This window comes from Herpailurus yagouaroundi, unplaced genomic scaffold, assembly GCF_014898765.1.
Source record: "Herpailurus yagouaroundi ecotype Mexico unplaced genomic scaffold, PumYag 141, whole genome shotgun sequence".
Classification (NCBI taxonomy): Eukaryota; Metazoa; Chordata; class Mammalia; order Carnivora; family Felidae; genus Herpailurus; species Herpailurus yagouaroundi.
Window position 1 is genome coordinate 50007526 of NW_024412396.1, and position 23555 is coordinate 50031080.

General features: G+C 40.5%; 1 protein-coding gene across 18 annotated transcripts in view; it reads left to right on the forward strand.

Moving 5' to 3' along the window:
* Positions 1-23555, forward strand: part of TTLL5 (tubulin tyrosine ligase like 5) — a 284194-nt gene that overhangs the window by 183629 nt on the left and 77010 nt on the right. For 15 of the 18 annotated variants that reach the window (XM_040477756.1, XM_040477758.1, XM_040477763.1 and 12 more), the window contains one exon: positions 9769-9964. The exons of 1 other annotated variant lie outside the window; for it this stretch is intronic. In XM_040477756.1, the coding sequence (XP_040333690.1) occupies positions 9769-9964 (196 nt within the window). Of the gene's footprint in view, positions 1-5502; positions 5576-6310; positions 6544-9768; positions 9965-23555 lie in introns of those variants that run through there. 2 more of the 18 variants (XM_040477766.1, XM_040477767.1) reach the window with 2 other exon arrangements.

Here is a 23555-nt window from a genome sequence, read left to right on the forward strand (position 1 = left end):
CCAAATTAGCTGCCTGTTTAAAACACACACACACACACACACACACACACACACGCACGCACGCACACACACGCACACGCACGCGCGTGGTCTTTGGAGCAATATAATACAATCCAGTATCTATAACATTTCACAGTGTCCAGGATACAATGTGAAATTCTTCAACATATGAAAAAACAGGAAAACATGACCCATTCTTAGAATGAAAGATAATCAACAGAGACCAGTCTTAAGAAGGCTCAGATGATGGAATTAATATGCAAGGATTTTAAAGTGGCTATTATAACTATGAACCAAGATGTATAGGAAAATATGCTTCAATGAATCAAAGATAGGAAATCTCAAGCCAGATTTCCAGATAGAAACTGTGGAACTAAGAAAGCAACATTTGAAATGTAGAATAAACATCTTAACAATATTGAGTCTTCCAATAGAAGTTAACTATCTGACTCTTGATTTTGGCTCATGTCATGATCTCACAGTTTGTGAGATCAAGCCCCATATCAGACTCTGCACTGACAGCACAGAGCCTGCTTGGGATTCTCTCTCTTCTCTCTCTCTGCCCCTCCCCTGCTTGCTCTCTATTTCAAAATAAATATATAAACTTAAAAAAAAAAAGAGAATTGTTAAAAATATAATTGCATTTTGTTTATGGACCTTGATTCCTGTGCTACCAATATTTTTATAAAATTCATAAGGTTTTCTGTGTAAACAATCACATCTGTGAATACTGGCAGTTTTTTTTTTTCCTTATGACATTGGCTATGTCTTCCATTACTAATTTTTTTATAAAAGTTTTTTTTTAATGTTTATTTTTGAGAGAGAGAGAGAGAGAGAGAGCGCACGCCAAGTAGGGGAGGGATAGAGAGAGGGAGACACAGAATCCGAAACAGACTCCAGGCTCTGAGCTGTTAGTACAGAGCCTGATATGGGGCTCAAACTCACGAACTGTGAGATCATGACCTGAGCTGAAGTTGGACACTTAACCGACTGAGTAACCCACGCACCCCTTCCATTACTAATTTTTAATTGAAGTAGTGAGAAAAAACATCCTTCCTTTATTCCTGTTCTTAAAGGAAAAGAGTTCAGTGTTTCACCAATAAGTATGATGTTAACCATAGATTTTTTTATAGAGATACTTTATTAGGTTAGGAACTTTCTTTTGTTCCTAGTTTACTGAGAGTTTCTGTCATGAATGGGTGTTGCATTTTGTCCAATGCGGTATTTCATCTAATAATATCCTAATATGATTTTTCTTCTTTATTCTTTTAATGCAGTGAATACATGATTGATTTTTACATCTTAAACCATTCCCATGGTAAATATCACTTGGTCATGATGCGATCTTATTTTTTATAGGAGATATTTTTTTTTCTTTTAATTTAGAGAGCATGAGTAGGGGAGAGGGCCAGAAGGAGAGAGAGAGAGAATCTCAAGCAGGCTCCACACAGAGCTAGATCCCACGACCCTTGGATTATGACCTGAGCTGAAATCAAGATTTGGTCAGTCAACCGACTGAGCTACCCAGGTGCCCCAGGGGTAGTTTTTTTTTATAAAGGAGATAGATATAGGTGGATGGATTTTATTTGCTAATATTTGATCAGAGTCTTTTTGTGTATATTCTTGAGGCATATTGGCCTGTAATTTTCTTGTAACGTCTTTGTCATGTTTTTTGTGTCAGAGATATGTTAACATCATAAAATGAGTTGGGAAACTTTCCCTTCTCTCTTTTGTTCTGAAAGATTTTGTGAAAGATTGGAATTATTTCTTTAAATGTTTGATAGACTTCACTAAAACCATCTGAGCTTAAAGTTTTCTTTGTAAGAAGGTTTTTGATTATAAGTTAAATTTGTTTATATACCTATTTATGTAAAGAGAGCAATTTAGACTTTCTCTCATTGTGTCACTTTTAATAAGTTGTATTTCCAAGGATTTATTCACTGAATTTTTGGCATAGAGTTGTTCATAATATTACTTTCTGTCTTTGTTGTCTATAGACTCTATGATCTTCTTCATTAATTTTTTATGTCCTTTTATTCTTTAAGATCAGCTTGCTTGGAATTCATCAACTTTTAAAATCTTCCAAATAGCCACCTTTGATTTTGTTGATATGCTCTGTTTGCCTATTTTCTATTTCACTGTGCTAAAAGATAAACTGAAGTGTATTAAAATTTTGAAGAGCTCATTGGAGCAAACATTGATTTTTAACTGGGCAGTGACAAACTGAAAATGGTTAGGGGCAATCTATCAGGGGGAACTAAGGGAAAGGCTTTCTTTTTTTTTTTAATGTTTATTTATTTCTGAGAGACAGAAAGAGACACAGAGTGAGCAGGATAGGGGCAGAGAGAGAGAGAGAGGGGGAGACAGAATCCGAAGCAGGCTTCAGGCTCTGAGCTGTCAGCACAGAGCCCGATGTGGGGCTTGAACCCACGAACCATGGGATCATGACCTGAGCTGAAGTTGGACACTTACCTGACTGAGCCACCCAGTCACGCACCGCCCCCCCCCCGCCCTTTTTTTCTTTTTTTTAATAGAGCAGACTCCTAAATAAAGCAAGGAAATTATTTGATTACTTGATTGACTATAGCTGAAGCAGTTGCCTTATTTGGGAAAGCCTACTGGGCTGTTTGTGATTGGTTGTTCTTAATTTCATTTTCTCAGACTTGAGTGCACTGATGCTGGCTTAAGTTTTGGTTTGCTTATAAAGGCTGCCAAGGCATTAGAGCCACCTCAGTCTAATGGCCTCCTTGTTGACTTCTGCTTTTATTATTCTATTTTTTATTCTACTTACTGTGTGTTTACCTTGCTCTTATTTTTCTAGCTTCTTAAGGTGAAAGCTTAGGTTGTTAATTTTTACTCATTTCTTTTCTAATAAAGACATTAAATATTATAAGTTTCTAATTAAGTACTCTTTTAGGTTTTGTTCAGTTGTGTTTTCATTGCCACTCAGTTGAATACATTTTTAAATTTTTCCTGTGATTTCTTCCTTGACTCATAGATTATGTAGAAGTGTGTTGTTAAATTTCCAAATATTTTGGAATTTTCTAGATATCTTATTACTGATTTATAATTTAATATTCTAATCAGCGTACATTCTGGATTTTAGTCCTTTGATTTTTTTTTAAAGGTAATTACCATTTATTTTTTGAGGTTCCTTTGATTTTTATTGAGACTTATTTTATGGCCCAGCATTTGGACTATCTTCATGAATGTTCCGTGTTCACTTGAAAAGAATGTGTATTCTGAAGTTACTGGATATAGTTTCACATAATTGTCAAATTGACTGAGTGGGTGGAGAGTGTTGTTTAAATGTTTAAGTCTATACTGGCAGCGTTTTTGTTTGGTTTTGGTTTTTTTCCCAGCACTTTAAAATACCTGTTCATTGTTTTCGGGCCTTTGTTTTCTAATGATAAGTCAGCTAACCATTAGCATTGTTGTTCGCTTGTGGGTAATATTTCTACCAGCACCAACCAGCACCCCACCACCCTGGCTGCTTTGAAGTTTTTGTTCCTTATTTTTAGTTTTCAGCAATTGGACTATCATGTGCCTGGGTGTAGATTTTGTACTTAACCCTGCTTAGGATTTGCTGAGCTACTTAGGTCTGTAGGTTAATGTCTTCCATCAGCATTGGAAATTCTCAGCCTTTATCCCTTTATAGATTTCTTCTGCCTCATTCTCTCTCCTCTGCCTTCTGGGATTCCAATTTTATATATGTTACATACTCTCCTCTATTGCATTCAGTCTGTTGTTAAGCATTTGGAATGAATTCTTCCTTTCAGATTGTGTATTTTTTCACTTCTAGAATTCTTGTATGGTTTTTTTTTTTTTAAGTAAACTTCATCTCTCTATTGAAATTCCCCCATTTGTTCATACATGTTGCCCACCTTTTATACTTGACCCTCATACATGTTTCTCATGGTTATTTTGAAGTCCACCTCTGGTAAGTCCAACATCTGTGCCGTCTTGTCAGTGCCCTTCTATTGACTGTTTTCTCTCCTGGGTCACATTTTCTTGCTTCTGCGTGTCTTTTACAAGTATTAGTTGTATGCTAGGCATTTTCTGTAAAACCAGAGTCTTAAGTAAATGTTATTTACCCTCCCCCCTCTCCCAAAAAGACACGCTTATCCTTTTCTCCAGTTGCTAGTGTGTGGGAGAGGGGTGGGAGGCGAAGGGGGTGAGCCAATCTAATTGATAATTACGCTGGGTCTGGACTTTGTCACAGCCTTTGTTAGATTCCAGTTCATCTCTGGCTTCAGATGTTTGGAGAGCCGGATGGGAGCACCAGTTAAGATTCTAGAGATCCTTTTATGCTTTACAGTCATGTGGCCAGCTTTCTGAACTGTGAGAGGTGTCTGCTTTTCATCCTGTATGTCAGCTTTTTGGGTAACTGAAGAGTCCTTTTCCGGTCGTGCTCTCTTCTCACCTGTCCCCAGGCTGTATTGCAACAGGTCTGTGGTTCACCAAGTGCAGTTCATGGATCTGGGGGTCCAGGGGGGGATCCTCAAGACCCTTTGAGGAAGCCAGTAGGATCAAAAGGTTTTTCACAGTAATGCCAAGACATTTTTTTGCCTTTTTCACCACGTTGACATTTACACATGTTGCAAAAACAGTGGTGTTTTTGTAAAACTCTTCATGCCTTAGCAGAAATTAAGGCTGTGGCACCAAAGTATAGTAGCGACCATTGTAATCTTTACCACCAAAGTATTTGTAGTTACAAGAGTAATGCCAGTGCTACTTAAGAAAATCCTTGTTAAGCAGTAATAATTATTAAATCTCAGCTCTGGATTACATATCTTTTTAATGTTCTGCCTGATGAAATAGGATGCACACGTAAAGTTCTCCAGGGCCCTGTGTGATAGTCGTCTCAAGGAAGGGCGCTTGTGTGACTGAGTCACAGTCCAAGGTAGTCGCTTCATATTCCGGCCAGCACTGCTTTGTACTGCTCGTGGTGGGAGCCCCACCCTTTCCTGTAGGATCTTCAGCATTTACCACACACGTACTGTGTGCTATGACTCCTTTGTTTGGGACTGAGAATTTACAAAGAGAATGTAACCTCTGCTGTCTTTAACATCTACACATTCTATAAAGTGCCATGGAAGTAGATGGATATTCTTTCTTGTGAAGAAACAGTAAGATTCTCCCCAGAAAGCACTTCCTTCATGGCTCTACAGTGTTTCTCATTAGAAGCATTGGTGGCATTCTGAGCAGACATATTCTTCCTAGTACACGACTCTTCCCTGCGTTTTTAGACGTTTAGCACCCTTGACACTGCCCCCCCCCCCCCCACCTATTGAATGTCAGCAATCCCCCACCCCCATTATTATGGCCTTTGAAAGCACACCCACACACTTCCCAACCCTCAAGAAGGACAGGGGCATCCTTGCCTGTACATGGTAGCTCAAGTTTTGCTGCAATTGGGTGAAGGAGCCCGGGGAAGTGGGCTGTGGGGGTCACACTCTCTGTATGACTGTCACATTTCTGTGCCCCATTCTTCCCCTACAGTCTTGTGACATCACATGATTCTCAGAAAATCTTGACGCTGAAAGCCTATCTTCATGGAGAGTGTAATTGCCTGGTGAGGAGATCTGCTTTGCTAAAAACCAGTGCGTTTGATAGATCACCTCCAAGTTCCTTAGAACCAACATCCATTCTTTGGAACAGCTATTAAAGCAAAGGGGAAAGTCCAGCCCTTCAATGTATATTGGCTGGAGGTTGGGGGGGGGGGGCGTTCTGCAGGAGGACAGTTATGGGGAAACATTTAGCCCTGATATGCCACAGTGCAACATAGAAAGTGAGATGAAGTTCTAAGTAAATTGGCTAATAAGAGAGGGTGATGTTGAGAAAAATTTGCCATATTGTTGCCTATTCGCTACATATGTAGTAAAGGGAAATACAGCATAGTTGACTCTGAATCTTTGAATTTGAGTCCAATGTTCGACATTCTGAGCTTTTCCACAGCTAACTTTCTTGGCTGTACAGATAACATGAAACTCTTAGAAGTTATTTTCAGGGACTCTTTGCACTATTATATTTTAGTATTGAGCAAAGAATAATATAAAAACTAGAGAGAACAAATGAATCTCAAAATTTTGATGGGAGTAGAAAATGTATTACTAGTAGACTACAATGAATTGAGGTTCAGGAAAATGGGATGGAATTTTGGATGGAAACAGAAACTATTAGATGCCACATGAAGGAATATGCAGGTAACGGAATCTCAGGGAAGGCCCAGAAGAGAGTGCGCCTGGCCTCCTCCGAGCCAGCCATTGTACAACCTGCGTCCTACAAACCCCACACACTTGTGCTTTAGTTGGAAGACACAGCAGCCTGAGTACCACCCACTGGCGCTCCAAGCAAGCGAGCTTCACCCGGCATCACCACGTCGCCCTCCACGGCTCAGCGCTCCGGTCCCTACCCAGTGGTGCACTGTAAAAATTCCTGCCTCTTAGCTAAAAGTTTCTCCTTGCTTGAGAAAGTTTCTTTTGTGATTTGGAGAGTGGATTTATGGTACTGAGGAGATTAAAAGCAGCTTCTGCTGTGAAAGTTTATGACGTTGCAGTCTGTTCACAGTTTGCAGTTGGATGAGCAAACCTCCTCTCATCCTCAGTCTTACTCTTACGTGATCTCCTCTTGCCTGCTGTCCTACCCCTAACACTCACAGTCCTTGGTGGTCTCCATGGAAGAGGGCCCTGTTACAGACTCTGATTTCTGATGCACAACAAGCAGGCGTTAAAGTAAATGCCTCCTAGGAATATTTGTTGTTAAAGAAGCTTTCAGAAAATAAAACCAACCTAGCCTGCCAGTGAGATGATTTCTGGCTTAATAGTTATAACGTAGTTACAAAAATCCTTTAATACCTAATTCCCGAGTCTAGATTGCTGCTCGTGGCCAGAAACTTCTAGAACCAGCAAGCCAGGGTGGAAGGAGAATCACAGTTGGTGTATTTTTTGACTTTTGGTGCAGTTACCATAAACAGTAGTTTCCTTCTAAATTTGAATATCTGCCCTAATTGATACAGAAATCTGAAGGTTAATCCAGTCAGGCAGTTCCTGCTGTTTCATCTGTATCTTCCCGTGTTCCTTTGTTCACTGGATCAACCCACCCTTGCCCCCACCCTTCTCTTCCTTTCTACCTGGAGGCCTTTCTCCACCCACCACTCCTTCCACTCAGAGCCCGTGCACCTCCCCACATGTTTTCTTCACTAAGCTTTCCTCTCCCCTCACTAATGAGAAAGGAGATGACACGTGCCTCTGGCCCCTCCTTTCCTCACCCCTTAACTCCTGTTTGACTCCCATTCAGCATTTCACTTTGTGAACAATGTGAACATTCTATCTGCGTATTTAGGTACGACTCCTTTCTCGTCAGTCCTTGGCCGCCACACTTCTCCATACCTCTGGAAGCCCCTTGGGAAAGACTGCGTCGTTTGAACTATGTAGAGTAGCACACACACCGAGGGGTCACTGAAGATCAGATGTCATACTTGGAAAAATTCATAAATAAGCCCTGAGCATTTGGGTACTTTTCTCCAAGAAGATTAGCCAAAAGCGTGTAATTGTGCAACTGAACTGTGGGAGCCAAACTGTGGGAGGAGATGAGCAAGGGATGTGACATATCAGAGGTGAGATTATGTGAGTAGAAAACCTTTCATCCATGGGCTTCGGGATACATTATGCAGACTTTCCCTTAACTAGGTATTTGGAAACCTCTTTGAGAGAGGCAGAGACTCCAAAGCAGCCCCCTGAAATGATGAAGCTGTGAGGGAGAACACAGACAAGAGAGGAGCCTGGGCTTCTGGATTCAGCAGACATTCCACTCTGTCCTCTCCCCCAGGGTTCCGTTGGGGTCATTAGGAATCAGGTTATAAATAACTAGGTGGCCCACAGGTCAGGCCTCAGGAAGGTCGGCATAACCTTACCCCAGTGTTGCTGTGACTCTGCCATCAAAATGACCATTAATGCCAAAGGAAATTTGCAGAGGAAATAAACAGCGTGATGATTTAAGTCACTATGAATATTTCTCTTCAGTTAGGCACAGTTTCCTTTCCTAAAGCCCCGTTAATCAGGTTTGGGGTAAGGTTGTTCACAATGAGATTCTTCATGTTTCTTCTGTGTGCAATTTTCTGGTCACTATACTTCAAAAAGGAAAAAACAAACAAACAAAAAAAAACACAGGGTAATTAAAGAAGGTCCAGAGAAGAACCAGAAGTGAGTGAAAAGGGCTGCCAGATAAAAGACTGTTCTAAAAACCTTTTTAAAGGGGACCTTTTTTAAAAATGTGGGGCAATATATATATCCTAAAATGTACCATTTCTGTGCTACGATTCAGTGGCATCTCGTACATTCACAATTTGTGCAACCATCACCACCATCTGTCTCCAGAACTTTCTCATCATCCCAAGCTGTAACTCAGTACCCATTAAACAGTAACTCCCGATTCTCCCATCTCCCCAGCCCCAGCAACCACTGTTCTACTTTGTCTCTATGAATTTGACTCTTCTAGGGACCTCGTATAAGTGAAATCCTGCAATATTGGTCCTTTTGTGACAGACTTATTTCACTTAGCATAACATCCCCAGGGTTCATCCATGTTGTCTCTTGTGTCAGAATCTCCTTACTTTTTAAGGCTGACTAATATTTCATTGGAGGTATAGACCACATTTGTTTATCCGTTCATCTGTTGATGTTTTCACCGTTTGGCTACTGGAAATAATGCTGCTGGGAACTTCGATGTACAAGTAGGCCCTGTTTTCAATTGGGGGGGGGGTGTTATGCCTAGGGGTGGAATCACTGAATCACATGGTAATTCTGTGTTTGGCTTTTTGAGGAACTGCAAGAATGTTTTCCACAGGAGCTACAACATTTCACATTCCCACCAGCAATGCACGAGAGTTCCAGTGTTTCCTCATGCTGGCCAGCGCTTGGTTTTTTTCCATGTATTTGGTTTCATTTTTAATAATCACCATCCTAATTAGCATGAAATGGTATAAATGGGGACTTTTCTACCTGGAAAGAAACAGACCGAGAGGGCAAGCGGAGGCCTGTAGTTATGAAGACTTCAACTGGGATATATACAGACGTGGTCACCAGAATCTAAAATGTGGGGATCTGGGCAAGGAAGAAGGTCAGAGTTCTTAACAGACAGCATAGCACGGGTACTGAACAGTTCCAAAGGCCACCAGCCCTTCTCCTTCCTCATGTGTCTGACAGGCCAAACATCTGCTTGGCTGGGGCCCCTACTGAGGTAAATTTAGAATAAGGAAAAACCTGTCTTCTCAGACCAGTTATCTCATGATGCACACGTAAGCTCACTAATAGGTGGTTAAGAAAAACCATGACTTCTGTATAATTAACCCCTGTTCTTTTAAAGTTGATGTTTTAGAAGATGATTGTGCCTCTGTTCCTACCTTAGATTCAACCAGCCGTCCTGAATTTGAAGCTTCCTGGGCTCCTTTTTGGAAGACCTTGTGGCCGTCACAGGGGACTGAAATGACTATTTTAATTACTTAACCTTCAACAGATACTGTAGACAGACCATGTGCCCCGGCCTCAGGATAAGTGCTACAAAGAGAGTGGAGAACAGAGCGGGCCCTGTCTTTGTCTTCATGGAGCTGTGGTTTAGTGGGCGAGTCAGATGATTTCTCACACAAACAGATTTGTAAATTCCAAGCTATGTTAGCTCTGTAAAGGAAAAATACCTGTGATATTTCTCTCTTTTCCTTTAGGCTGTTCACACAACCACTCTAAGAGCTCTGCTTTCTTTTCTCTTCAGGAGCCTTCAAACAGGTGGCTTTGCCTGGGAGGGAGAGGTAGAGAACAACGCATATAGCAAGGCTACGGGGGTTGTCCCTCAGCACAAGTATCACCCCACAGCGGGCAGTTACCAACTCCATTTTGCCCTGCAGCAACTTGAACAACAAAAACTTCAGTCCCGGCAGCTTCTGGACCAGAGTCGAGCCCGGCATCAGGTAATTCAGATAAGGCTTTTCCATATGCCAGTATCTTTCTTCTACGGGGGTGGAAGAAGGTCAATGGAAAAGGTAGGGATAGTTTCCCAAAAGTTTACCTACACCAGTATGGCTCGCATGGCTCTTGGAGAACCTACTCTGAGGGAAGAAACGTGCTGAAGCCTTGATGTTGGCTCTGGCAGGAGGTGACACTGAACCAGGTGTGACCATTTTCTTCCACTTGAATATTTCTCTACAAAAATCTCTGTTGTAGCATTGCCCCTTTCTGTTGCCTGATGGTCGTTCAGTAAGCTCCCAGCGGGTCTAATTTCCACATACCTAAAAGGTAGCATTTGAAGCAACTTTTTTCCTAAATGTACTATTTCTTTGGTACACCCTTGGTATACATAAGCACACATTAATCCTTCATAACTTACCAAGATTTTCAAGGTGTAAATAATATTTCCAGTTCTTTTCACAGGAAGTGGTCATAAGTTAAGCTGTTGGTCTTCTGGCTCGACGGTACACAAAACAACGTACCCGCAAAAAATGCAACGGTATACACAAAAATCCTCGCTGTCTTGGCCCTTGTGTTCTAGTGAAATACCATTTTCCTTCTATCCATAGAATGACAGACACTCCTGAGTATATGTGTGAGGGAGCTGTGTAAGTGAATTGTAAGTGAATTGTGCTGGTGTGTCAGTATGGCCCAAATTACAGGGAAAGACCATCTGGAATTAAGTTTCTCTTGATCATTTCAGGGCCATCTTTAGAATCCGTTACTGTGTTCTACATGTTGTGTTGGGCTATCTCAGCACTGATTCCATGAGCTTCTCTTTTATTTGGCTATGTGAAGAAATATATCGGTTTGATCTCTTGTTATTTGCTCTTATAAAAATGTTGTACATAGTGTGCGTTAGTTTGTGCAAAATTAATATTCACTTAAAGACAAAAGCACCATTTCCCAAAGTCTTTCCCCCCCTCTAAATAAAACAATCATCATGATGCTCTCTATCTTAATCTTTTTTTTAATTTTGTTTTTTAGTTTTTAAAATTTACATCCAAATTAGTTAGCATGTAGTGCAACAAAGATTTCAGGAATAGATTCCTTAGTGCCCCTTCCCCATTTAGCCCATTCCTCCTCCCACAACCCCTCCCGTAACCCTCAGTTTGTTCTCCATATTTATGAGTCTCTTCTGTTTTGTCCCCCTCCCTGTTTTTATCTTATTTTTGTTTCCCTTCCCTTATGCTCATCTGTTTTGTCTCTTAAAGTCCTCATATGAGTGAAGCCATATGATTTTTGTCTTTCTTTGACTGACTAATTTCACTTAGCGTAATACCCTCCAGTTCCATCCATGTAGTAGCAAATGGCAAGATTTCATTCTTTTTGGTTGCCGAGTAGTACTCCATTATATATATGTATACTACATTTGTCTTTATCCATTCGTCCATCGATGGACATTTGGGCTCTTTCCATACTTTGGCCATTGTTGATAGTGCTGCTATAAACATGGGGGTGCATGTGTCCCTTCGAAACAGCACACCTGTATCCATTGGATAAATGCCTACTAGTGCCATTGCTGGGTCGTAGGGTAGTTCTATTTTTAGTTTTTTGAGGAACCTCCATACTGTTTTCCAGAGTGGCTGCACCAGCTTGCATTCCCACCAACAATGCAAAAGAGATCCTCTTTCTCCGCATCCTCGCCAACATCTGTTGTTGCCTGAGTTGTTAATCTTAGCCATTCTGACAGGTGTGATGTGGTATCTCATTGTGGTTTTGATTTGCATTTCCCTGATGATGAGTGACGTGGAGCGTTTTTTTCATGTGTCGGGTGGCCATCTGGATGTCTTCTTTGGAGAAGTGTCTATTCATGTCTTTTGCCCGTTTCTTCACTGGATTATTTGGTTTTTGGGTGTTGAGTTTGATAAGTTCTTTATAGATTTTGGATACTAACCCTTTATCTTATCTGTCATTTGCAAATACCTTCTCCCATTCCATCGGTTGCCTTTTAGTTTTGCTGATTGTTTCCTTCGCTATGCAGAAGCTTTTTATTTTGATGAGGTCCCAGTAGTTCATTTTTGCTTTTGTTTCCCTTGTCTCTGGAGATGTGTTGAGTAAGAAGTTTCTGTGGCCAAGATCAAAGAGGTTTTTGCCTGCTTTCTCCTTGAGGATTTCGATGGCTTCCTGTCTTACATTTTGGTCTTTCATCCGTTTTGAGTTTATTTTTGTGTATGGTGTCAGAAAGTGGTCCAGATTCATTCTTCTGCATGTTGCTGTCCAGTTTTCCCAGCACCACTTGCTGAAGAGACTGTGTTTATTCTATTGGATGTTCTTTCCTGCTTTGTCAAAGATTAGTTGGCCATACGTTTGTGAGTCCATTTCTGGGTTCTCTATTCTGTTTCATTGATCTGAGTGTCTGTTCTTGTGCCAGTACCATACTGTCTTGATGATGACAGATTTGTAGTATAGCTTGAAGTCTGGGATTGTGATGCCTCCTGCTTTGGTTTTCTTTTTCAGATTGTTTTGGCCATTTGGGGTCTTTTCTGGTTCCATACAAATTTTAGGATTATTTTTTCTAGCTCTGTGAGGAATGCTGGTGTTACTTTGATAGGGATGGCATTGAATATGTAGATTGCTTTGGGTAGTATCAACATTTTGACAATATTTGTTCTTCCTATCCAGGATCATGGAATCTTTTTCCATTTTTTTGTGTCTTCTTCAATTTCTTTCATAAGCTTTCTATAGTTTTCATGTATAGATTTTTCACCTCTTTGGTTAGATTTATTCCTAGGTATTTTATGGTTTTTTTGTGCAACTGTAAATGGGATCGATTCCTTGATTTCTCTTTCTGTCGCTTCATTGTTAGCGTATAGGAATGCAACCGATTTCTGTGTGTTGATTTTATATCCTGCAATTTTGCTGAATTCATAAATCAATTCTGGCAGTTTTTTGGTGGAATCTTTTGGCTTTTCCATATAGAGTATCATGTCATCTGCAAAGAGTGAAAATTTGACCTCCTCCTGGCCGATTTGGATGCCTTTTATTTCTTTGTGTTGTCTGATTGCAGAGGCTAAGACTTCCAATACTATGTTGAATAGCAGTGGCGAGAGTGGACATCCCTGTCTTGTTCCTGACTTTAGGGGGAAAGCTCTTAGTTTTTCCCCATTGAGGATGATATTAGCGTTGGGTCATTCATATATGGCTTTTATGATCTCGAGGTACGCTCCTTCTATCCCTACTTTCCTGAAGGTTTTTATCAAGAAAGGATGCTATATTTTGTCAAATGCTTTCTCTGCATCTGTTGAGAGGATCACATGGTTCTTGTCCTTTCTTTTATTGATGTGATGAATCACGTTAATTGTTTTGCAGATATTGAATCAGCCCTGCATCCCAGGTATAAATCCCACTTGGTCGTGGTGATAATTTTTTTAATGTATTGTTGGATCTGGTTGGCTAATATCTTGTTGAGAATTTTTGCATCCATGTTCATCAGGGAAATTGGTCTCTAGTTCTCCTTTTTAGTGGGGTCTCTGTCTGGTTTTGGAATTGGGTAATACTGGCTTCGTAGAAACAGTTTGGAAGTTTTCCTTCCATTTCTATTTTTTGGAACAGTTTCAAGAGAATAGGTGTTAACTCTTCCTTAAATGTTTGGTAGAATTCCCCTGGAAAGCCATCTGGCCCTGGACTCGTTTTTTGGCAGATTTTTGATTACTAATTTGATTTCCTTACTGGTTATGGGTCTGTTCAAATTTTCTATTTCTTCCTATTTCAGTTTTGGTAGTGTATATGTTTCTAGGAATTTGTCCATTTCTTCCAGATTGCCCATTTTATTGGCATATAATTGCTCATAATATTCTCTTATTGTGTTGATTTCTATTGTGTTGGTTGTGATCTCTCCTGTTTCATCCTTGATTTTATTTATTTGGGTCCTTTCTTTTTTCTTCTTGATCAAACTGGCTAATGATTTATCAATTTTGTTAATTCTTTCAAAGAACCAGCTTCTGGTTTCATTGATCTGTTCTACTGTTTTTTTGGTTTTGATAGGATTAATTTCTGCTCTAATCTTTATTATTTCCTGTCTTCTGCTGGTTTGGGGTTTTTGCTGTTCTTCTTCTATCTTCTTAAGGTGTAAGGTTAGGGAGTGTTTCTGAGATCTTTCTTCCTTCTTTAGGAAGGCCTGGATTGCTATATACTTTCCTCTTATGACCGCCTTTGCTGCGTCCCAGAGGTTTTGGGTAGTGGTGTTATCATTTTCATTGACTTCCATATACTTTTTAATTTCCTCATTAACTGCGTGGTTAGCCCATTCATTCTTTTTTTTTTTTTTTCCTGGAGTTTAAACTTTATTAAATGAGTATAGAGGACACTCAATATTATGTTAGTTTCAGATGTACAACATAGTGATTCAGTAAGTTTCTACATTATGCTGTGCTGATCACAAATGAATCTACCATCTATCACTGTATAATGCATCATGATTTCATTCACTGTATTCCTTAACTGTACCTTTTATTCCTGTGACTTACTCATTCCATAACCGGAAGCCTGTATCTCTCACACCCCTTCACCTATTTTGCCCTGACGCCCCATCCTCCTTCTCTCTGGCGATCATCAGTTTGTTCCATGTTTATAGGTCTGATTCTGCTTTCTGTTTATTCATTTGTTTTTCTTAGATTCCACATATGAATGAAGTCATATGCTATTTCTCTTTCTATGACTTATTTCACTTAGCATAATATCTTCCAGGTCCATCAATGTTGTCACAAATGGCATGATCTCATCCTTTTTTATGGCTGCATAATATGCCACTGTATATATGTACATGTGTGTGTACCACAGCTTCCTTATCCATTCATCTATTGATGGACACTTTTAGGTTGCTTCCATATCATTATTGTTGTAAATAATGCTGCAATAAATATAAGGATACATATATCTTTTCGAATTAGTGTTTAGTTTTCTTTGAATTATTGGATCATATGGTATTTCTACGTTGAATTTTTTGAGGGACTTCCATACCGTTTTCCATAGTGGCCACACCAGTTTGCATTCCCAAGCCCATTCATTCTTCCGTAGGATGTTCTTCAGTCTCCAAGTATTTGTTACCTTTCCAATTTTTTTCTTGTGGTTGATTTCAAGTTTCCTAGCGTTGTGAGCTATCTTAATCTTTTTAACTATCATCCAGGTCCAGACATTTTATTATTTTGATTTCATTCATCACTTGCTCATCTTTTTCTATGCCCGTGTACTCTATTATATTAACTCAATGTAATTGAGAAATTGTAACTCTAAGCACTTGGGAAGTAGTTCTGTAGGTCTGTTTTTCTAGAGGAAAACCCAGCCTTCTTACCTGGAAAGCCTGGAATGTAGCATCTCATTTTGATCACCGTGTTGCCCTCCGTCATGTAGAAATTCCCTCCTTTAGAAAGTCTTTGGGATAGACAGTTTGCATTTTCACAACTGTAGATAGAAATGTGTATCTTAGATTTTTTTTTTAAATCTATGTACATTTCTTAAAACTCTTAAACATCTGAACTCCCCATCATTCAGATACTTGAGAATGCCAGCTTAATCAGATGCTGGAGAGGGGAGGCATCGAAAATAGCTTCATTTCTCTTATGGGAGTATAATCAATGAGCTAACAAATATAGACACTTGGTCCCTTTTGATGCTTCCATGCCTTGACATGGTGATAATGTTTAAAAAGGGAAAGGAGGGGGGGATTGTAGGGCATTGAAGTTTGAAGGGATGAGAGACAGTTTTTACTGATTTTCACTTTTAGAAACTGCTTCATTTAATAGCCCTTCTCATTCTTTTGATTAGCTTCCAACAACTCACATTCCTTTGAAAATTCAGAGTACTGCTATTTTTGTGTGGATTTTTTTTTCCAGTGAGGATTACACTGGTTTAGTTTCACTGAACTATGAAGTATATGGAAAAACATGTTTTTTAGAATCTGTCAGAATATCTGTCTTAGGGAGGAGTCAGAACTCCCAAGAAGGGAGTTATCTTGTGTCTCCTGGAGAGGGAACAGAAAATCATTCATCATAATTTTATATATGTTTATAATATCATTTATTTCTTCCCCCTGTTCTTCTAATCCATAGTTGATTTAGGGAAAAATGAGTCAGGATGAAGTTCTGGGACTGTGGGGAGATCTCAAGAAACTAAGTTCTTAGCTTAAAGAGTTTATAACTAAGAAGATAGCAAATAAGATATTAAATGTTCTCACATGAAGGATATTTAGTAATTTAGAGTACGTCATTTCAGAGGACATGAAGAACACTCCACAGAAGAAGCAAAGCCCTTCTAGATTTTAAGCCTCTTGTAGTCCAGCTTATGGCTGTGTGAGACTTGACCATTACAATTATCACCACATTGTTGATGGAAACGTGGTTTGCATTCTCAGTATGTGCTGTGTTTCTAACCTTGGGTTAACCTATTAGATGGTTTCTTTGACGAACTCCTTATGCTTTGAATTCATTTTTCTAAAGTGTACGTAGCCACTGACATAACTAACAATTTGATTAATTGCCTATTTGAGAGTAGTGGGTAGAATTGAAATCTAATTTGCTTAGCACATTCACAAAAGATACCTGTCTATGGAACAGGCCGTTTAAGGAGGCTTTACGTTGTATTGCACTCTGTCGTACTGAATTGCATTGATTATGTGCGTGGTCTGTGCCTTTCATAGTGATTCCCTAAAAGCATTTTGGTTAAGATCATGCAACCTTTATTGCATTACATGCAGAGGAAGTTCTCCATCCTCTTCTGCACTTAGGTGGCCAGCTTATTGAAGGTATTGATTTCAAGAAGGCAAACTCTGATTCAGGGTATGTTTGGAAATGACATCTCTAACATTCATGCCGAGTAAGCTTTGATCTTCATCTCTGTCTATCACCGCACTCATGAACTGAGAAATTGTCATGCACTGAATCCACCTCAACAAAAACCTGGTCCTGTAACCTGGACGTGGAAGAGGAAGTCACCTGGAGCCACTGGCAGGGTTTCCAGGGACTGAGGTGCAAGGAAGTAGGTGTGATCCGGTCCATTTGATAGAGACCGTGATAAACAAAGTAAGACACAATGGAAAACATGCACTTTTACACACTGATGAGTAAAACCAGCAGTTGTAAAAAAGAAACCATTCTGGGGCGCCCGGGTGGCTCAGGCGGTTAAGCGTCTGATTCTTGATTTCAGCTCAGGTCATGATCTCATGGTTTTGTGAGTTTGAGCCCCATATCGGGCTCTGCACTGACAGCACGGAACCTGCTTGAGATCCTCCCTCTCTCTCTTCCCCTCCCCTGCTCACACTTTCTCTGCCTTTGTCAAAAATAATAAAGAAAAAAGTTAAGACAAATGAAAATTTAAACAGAAAAAAGAAACCGTTCTAAGTCGGAGCAGGGGTCAGCAAACTTTTTCTGTAAATGGCCAGATAGTAAATACTTCAGGCTCTGTAGGCCAGCATCTGCATGGCCACTCCTCGACTTTGCCAGGGTAGAATGAAAACAGCCATAGACAACATTTAAGTGAATGAGTGTGGCTGTTTTCCAGTGAAACTTTGTTTATAAAAACGAGGGGCAGGCAGGATTTGTCTTATAAGCCGTAGTTTGTAGACCCCCAGTTTTGAGCAGTGGGACCACCGGGAGGGCCTGTTTTTAGAACACTGATCGCTAACCCCACCCCATTTCTGAGTCAGTAAATCTGGAAATGGGGCTCAGTTATGTCCATTTCTAACAGGTCCCCCTGGTGATGCCTGGGGGGACCACGCATTGAGAGCCATTGAGCTACAGGGAAAGAGATGGGAAATGTCTCCTTCCCAGTTATTTGTTTTCTGTCCTTTGGCAGGGAGATGGAATATGTTAAGACTTGGTGTTGCCCTTATAAAATTTCAGGCAATTATTGTTTTATAGGAACTTTGTTTCCATCTTTTTCGCTCCATCTGCCAGTCTCCTCATAAATACGTTTTCCAAACTTGAAAGCCTTCTTGCGCATTTTTCTTATCAGGGTACATTCTGCTCAGCAGTCTCTGCTCCCAGGGTTCACATTTTATGGGGGACGAGAGATAAGTAATGGGACAGATTCCTCCCTCTTTGTTTTTCCTCATAATAGCCAGTACTCAGTCAGCACTTCCTGCGGCCCAAGCGCTATTCCAGGTGCTTTACGTATATTGATTCATTTAACGTGCACTTCAGGGTGGTTGGAGAAGTGACGGAATCCTGGGAGTCTCAGGATGGCCACATGAGTCTGTTACGTGCTGATCTGGGCCCCACTGTGTCTTCTCTCTAGTCCGCTCTTGTTGCTTCCCACCTCCTCCCCATTCTGGCTTCCTGCCTCTGAAGAAGGATAAAAAACTTTTCTTTCAGCTGAGTCGGGGGACTTTCTGGGGCAGCAGCGACTGCTGGTGACATCAGCACGAGTAGCCCTCGGTGCTGGGGGCTGTGAGGAGGGCCGCACCGGCTGTGAGGCCCAACTGGCCTGATTCTAATTGCCGACATTGAGCTGATGTTATTCTTGGCCCAGGACAGAGCGATTACTCAGTAGTTTCTGTTAAAGTGATCCTTTGTTAAACTTCTGCTCCCAGCCCCCTTCTCCTTCCCTCCCACTCTCTTCTCTGCCTCATCCAGACTGAAAAAAGCCCAAAAAGCAGAAAACTTAAGGACATTTTGATGGCCAAGGCAGAACTGCTGAAACTTCTTTGAGCGACAGGGATGAAAGGGGGATTTTAAATACATCTGGATTTTTCGCTGGTTCCGGTCTTGTCCCAAAGCCCTTCCATTTTTAGTAGACTTGATTTTGCACATAGTGAGGTGACTCAAGGTACGAGAAAATGGTGCGTCCTGAATTCCTTCCCCTCCATCTGTCCTTGACTTCCCCTTTCCACCAGACTCCGTCTTGCCAGACTCACCTAGATGCAGTAGGGGCCGGCGGAAGCTACTGTTCCTGTAACAAGTTGTGGGGGGAAGGGGTGGGCAGCTCTGGGGGCATACCGAGGGGTCTTTCAGTATGCTAGTAACACCTTGGGTGCCGTTGTGTCATGAGCCCTTTGCTGACGGTATTTGTGTGCATGCATCACCTCACAGGTGTGGAAAGGATTCCCATAGAAGCCCAGCCAAGTCTTGTTACACTGCTCCTAAAAGTCCATGGCATGTGTCTAGAAAAATTCTGCTCTCCCCTACAGGAATGAATAGTGTTTCTCCATTACCTTCAGCTGGTGTGTGTTTGTTTTGTGGGGGAGGGGAAAGAAAGAGAAATCCAGCAGGCACCCGGGCTTTTCCAGGAAGCCAGCAATAACACCCTCGCTCCTCAGCATGGCACGAAGAGAGCAGGCAAACAGGCTGACTGTGCAGGGGGAGTCTTTCCACGTCCTTCTAACAGTATCCAGGAGGAGGGGTGGACTAGGGGTATTTAGGGGGAAGAATGTGTGCACGTGTGCTTAGGTTTCTGGAGCATGTTGGCCTGTATGGCATAATCTACTGTTTTGTTTTTTGGGGGGTTTTGGTTCCATTTTGTTTATCCTTCTGACTTTTATCAGGAACTCATACAACACTTAGTTTCTAGATGATGATGATGATGTAGATGATGATGATGATGATTGATTGATTGGTTTTCCTAGAACCCTTTGATTTAGTAGATTTTGCCAAGCCAAACTCTTTTCTTCTTGCCTAATAAAAATACGTTGAAAATATGTGAAATGATACATGTAAAACTACATTTAACTGTTTTGGAAATAGATCCTCTGAACGGACTTTAGAGTCAGATAATCTTCAGTTTAAATCTTTGTCTGTCCTTTGGGGTGTCTGGGTGGCTCAGACAAGTCAGTCAAGCTTCCGAGTCTTGATTTCAGCTCAGGTCATGATCTCACAGCTCATGGGATTGAGCCCTACACCAGGCTCAGTGCTGACAGCGTGGAGCCAGCTTGGGATTCTCTCTCTCCCTCTCTCTCCCTCTGCCCCTCCCCTGTACTCGCTTTCTCTTTCTCTGTCTCTCAAAATAAATAACTTAAACATAATCTTGGTTCTGTCTAGCCTATGACTGGGACAGGTTATTCAAACTTCTTTGGACCTCGGTTTGTTTATCTCTAATATGGAGATGATAATATATAGACGTGGGTTATCATGAGGATTGTATTTCTCAGGATGTTATCATGTGCCAAGCACTGAACCAGGAGTTATATTTGTATTATTGCATTGAATCCTCACAGTTGCCCTCTTATTAGTCCTATTTTAACAGACAAAACAGAGCATCACTTATGTGACTTTCTCAGGGTCACGTAAATAATAAATGGAAGGACTGGGCTTTAACCCAGGTATGCAGGCAGGTGTAGCATCCAGCCTCTGGACCGACATGCTATATGGCACCACCCTCACAATATATTAAAGCATTCATATATTTTGTATATATTGATCTATGTGTATTATTACATGAACTGTAAGTAGCAGTGTACTTAGAACAAGTGTACTTATTGGCACCTATAAAACCGTGCTTGAAAAGTTATCTTCAGCTATTGGAACTAGTCTGCTACTGTTCACATACACTGTCATAAGAGAGGAAGGTCTGCTTTGTAAACATATTTAAACTCGGGTCTAGACATTATCTCAGTTATCTCAGATTCTTAAATGTCTTAAGAAGGTGTTCCTGGGCGGAAAACTCTTGGAAATGCCCATAATTTACCTTCTTTGTGTTTTTATTAGTCAGTAATAGGGTTAGGGACTACTGAGTTGTGCAGTATCCTGAAATATGTTCTAGAAGTTTGAAGATATGGAGCACTTGTGTGGGCTGTTATTAATAACATGGGAATTACCTCTCCAGTTATCACTTTGTCCTTTCCACCCTGTTATTGTCGCTGGTCATAGTATTTTAATTTTATTTCTATGCTGGTGTTTTTGAGAAGACTGCTGGGACACATGACAGGTGTCTACAAATGTGACTACCATAGATGATACTTTTGCATGATTAATATTACGCTTCCTTTTTCAACTCCATATAAATCTGCTTCTTAGTGCGTTATTATAATATAGACATCAGTTCATTAAGCTGATTCATCACTACTGGTAATAGAAGTCCCCTGATTCCCACCGGGTAGTTTTCTAAGCTGTTGCTAGAGTAGTATCCCTCTGCGATCTTGGAGGGAGGGAGGTGAGGGGCAGGGAAGTGGACGCAGAGTGAGTGCCTCCTGTGTGCTCAATGTAGCATTATCTCTATCCTACTGAGGAGGGAATTCAAAGAGTTTAAGCATGTTAGACAAGGTTGCATAGCTAGCTAATTGCAGAGATAATATTCAAACCAGGTCAGAAGACTTCCAAAGCTCTTTTCCACTCTACTTCTCTCCCTCTTGAGAGAAGTGACCCTTCGTTTTCTTCCTGTTTTACACATGTATCATGAGTCAGATAAGACATTCCAAATTTATTGTTGTTGCTGCTACTATAGACCCAAACACACGCAATCTGAAAGAAAGGATCAACATAACGAATCGAAGTACAGAACTGTGCTTGGTTGTGAGAATGTTAAAAGGCAACTGTGCACCTACCAGCTGCTTGGAATCGGCCTTGTTTGTTGTATGACCTTAAATGTGTTTTTACTCCAGTTGCCCGGTGACCAGTTTCATTCCCCGCCCTTACTCTGTCACCTATGCTTTGTTTGTGTTTGTCTGTGGGCATATGAGGGACTCACAGCAGTAACTGTGTGAGCTGATGAAAAACCTCATTCCTAAAGATACGGAACCCCACCCATCTGAAAAGGATGCCACCGCAGGAAGAAGCGTGGATGACAGCAAGTCCTGGGCAAGATGCACAGTAGGTCAACCATGTGAGATTCTGAGCCAAATAAAACAAACCGTACGTTGGAAGGCAGAGACAAATTAGATATTTATGAATTCTGAATTTAAAGTTGTAAGGGAACTTAGAGATTGCCTTGTCTGATTATTTCATTTCACTCATCAGGTGTCAGACACAGACATATTATCAGGAGAACAAGAGCCCTGATATAGAAGAATTCCCTAAAATTGCTAGCCAATAAAAGATAAGGGACAATTGAAAATGATGCTATGAATTATCCTTTTGTAACCAATTGAACTCTTGATCTGGGGTCATTGCTGATCATTTGAGATTATCTTTACTTATATACATACATACATACATACATACATACATATATACAAACTTATGTTAACTCTTAAAATAAGTAAGAAAAATTTGCTTGTAGGCATTTTTTTTTTCAAGCTTTCTTTCTTAGAGTAAAGCTAGTGAAATCTGGGTCTTTCAAATGCATCTGATGAAAATTGGACACATTGCTAAGTTTGCTTTAGATTTGCTCTGGAAGGGAAATATGATTTCAGCGGATTTGCTTTAAAGGGGAGTCAGCATAGCATAAATAAGGAAGGCAGCGTTGTATAATGAGCTCTGAAATCATCCTCTTCCATGGGCATGGACCCCCAGCTGACTACTTAGTAGCTGTGCCATCATGGACAAATTATGGAACCTTTTGTGCCTTGGTTTCTTCCTCTGTATATGGAGATGACGATGGGAGCCGCCTCAATGGTTTGGGAGGATTAAATGCGATAATTGCATGTAAAGTGTTTAGGACGATGTTGACCCATGGTAAAAGCTCAGTAAAAATCCATAACTTGTTTTTCATTATGGTAAAAACACATAGCACAAATTTACCCTCTTAACAATTTTAAGTGTATACTACAGTATTGTTGACGCTGTATGAACATTGTTGTATATAACAGATCAATAACACTTTTTCATCTTGGGTGATTGAAACTCTGTATTCATTGAACAACTCCCTGTGTTCCCCTCCCCCTGACTCCTGGCAACCACTATTCTACTTTGTGTTTCTATGAGTGTTATTACTTAGATACCTCATATAAGTGGGATCATATAGTACTCCTCTTTTTCGTGACTAGCTTATTTCACTTAGCAGAATGTTCTGAAGGTTCATCCATGTTGTAGTATATTATAGGATTTCTTTCTTTTTTGAAGACTGAATGACATTCTGCGATATGTATATACATTATCTTTATCCATTCATCTATTGAGGGGCATTTAGAATGCTTCCACATCTTAACTGTTGTGAATAATGCCTCAGTGAGCATAGGTGTGCAGATATCTCTTCTATTATGTATTACTTTTAACCTTAAATATACATAGCCTTATAATTTCAACCTGGGGGCTTTAGTTACCTCCTGCCCCCATGCTGGAAGCAGAATTGGTTAAAATGATCTTAAGTTGTTTTAGAAGTTCAAGGCTCAGAAAATATTAATTGGCTACATGATTTTTTTTAACTTAAATTTATTTATTTGGACAATTGAAAATAAATGCATATGAATTGTTCACAATTGCTAGAGAGAGATGTGAGAAGAATACAGAAAGGATGATTAATACCATGATAAGATGATAAAAAGAATGATACGGGGGGGAGGGGGGGTGCCTCGGTGGCTCAGTCCATTGAGCATCTGACTTCAGTTTAGGCCATGATCTCATGGGTTGTAGGTTGGAGCCTGCTTTGAATTCTGTGTCTCCCTCTCTCTCGGTGCCTCCCCAGTTTGTGCTCTGTCTCTCAAAAATAAATAAATGTTTTTAAAATTTTTTTTAAAAGAATGAGGGG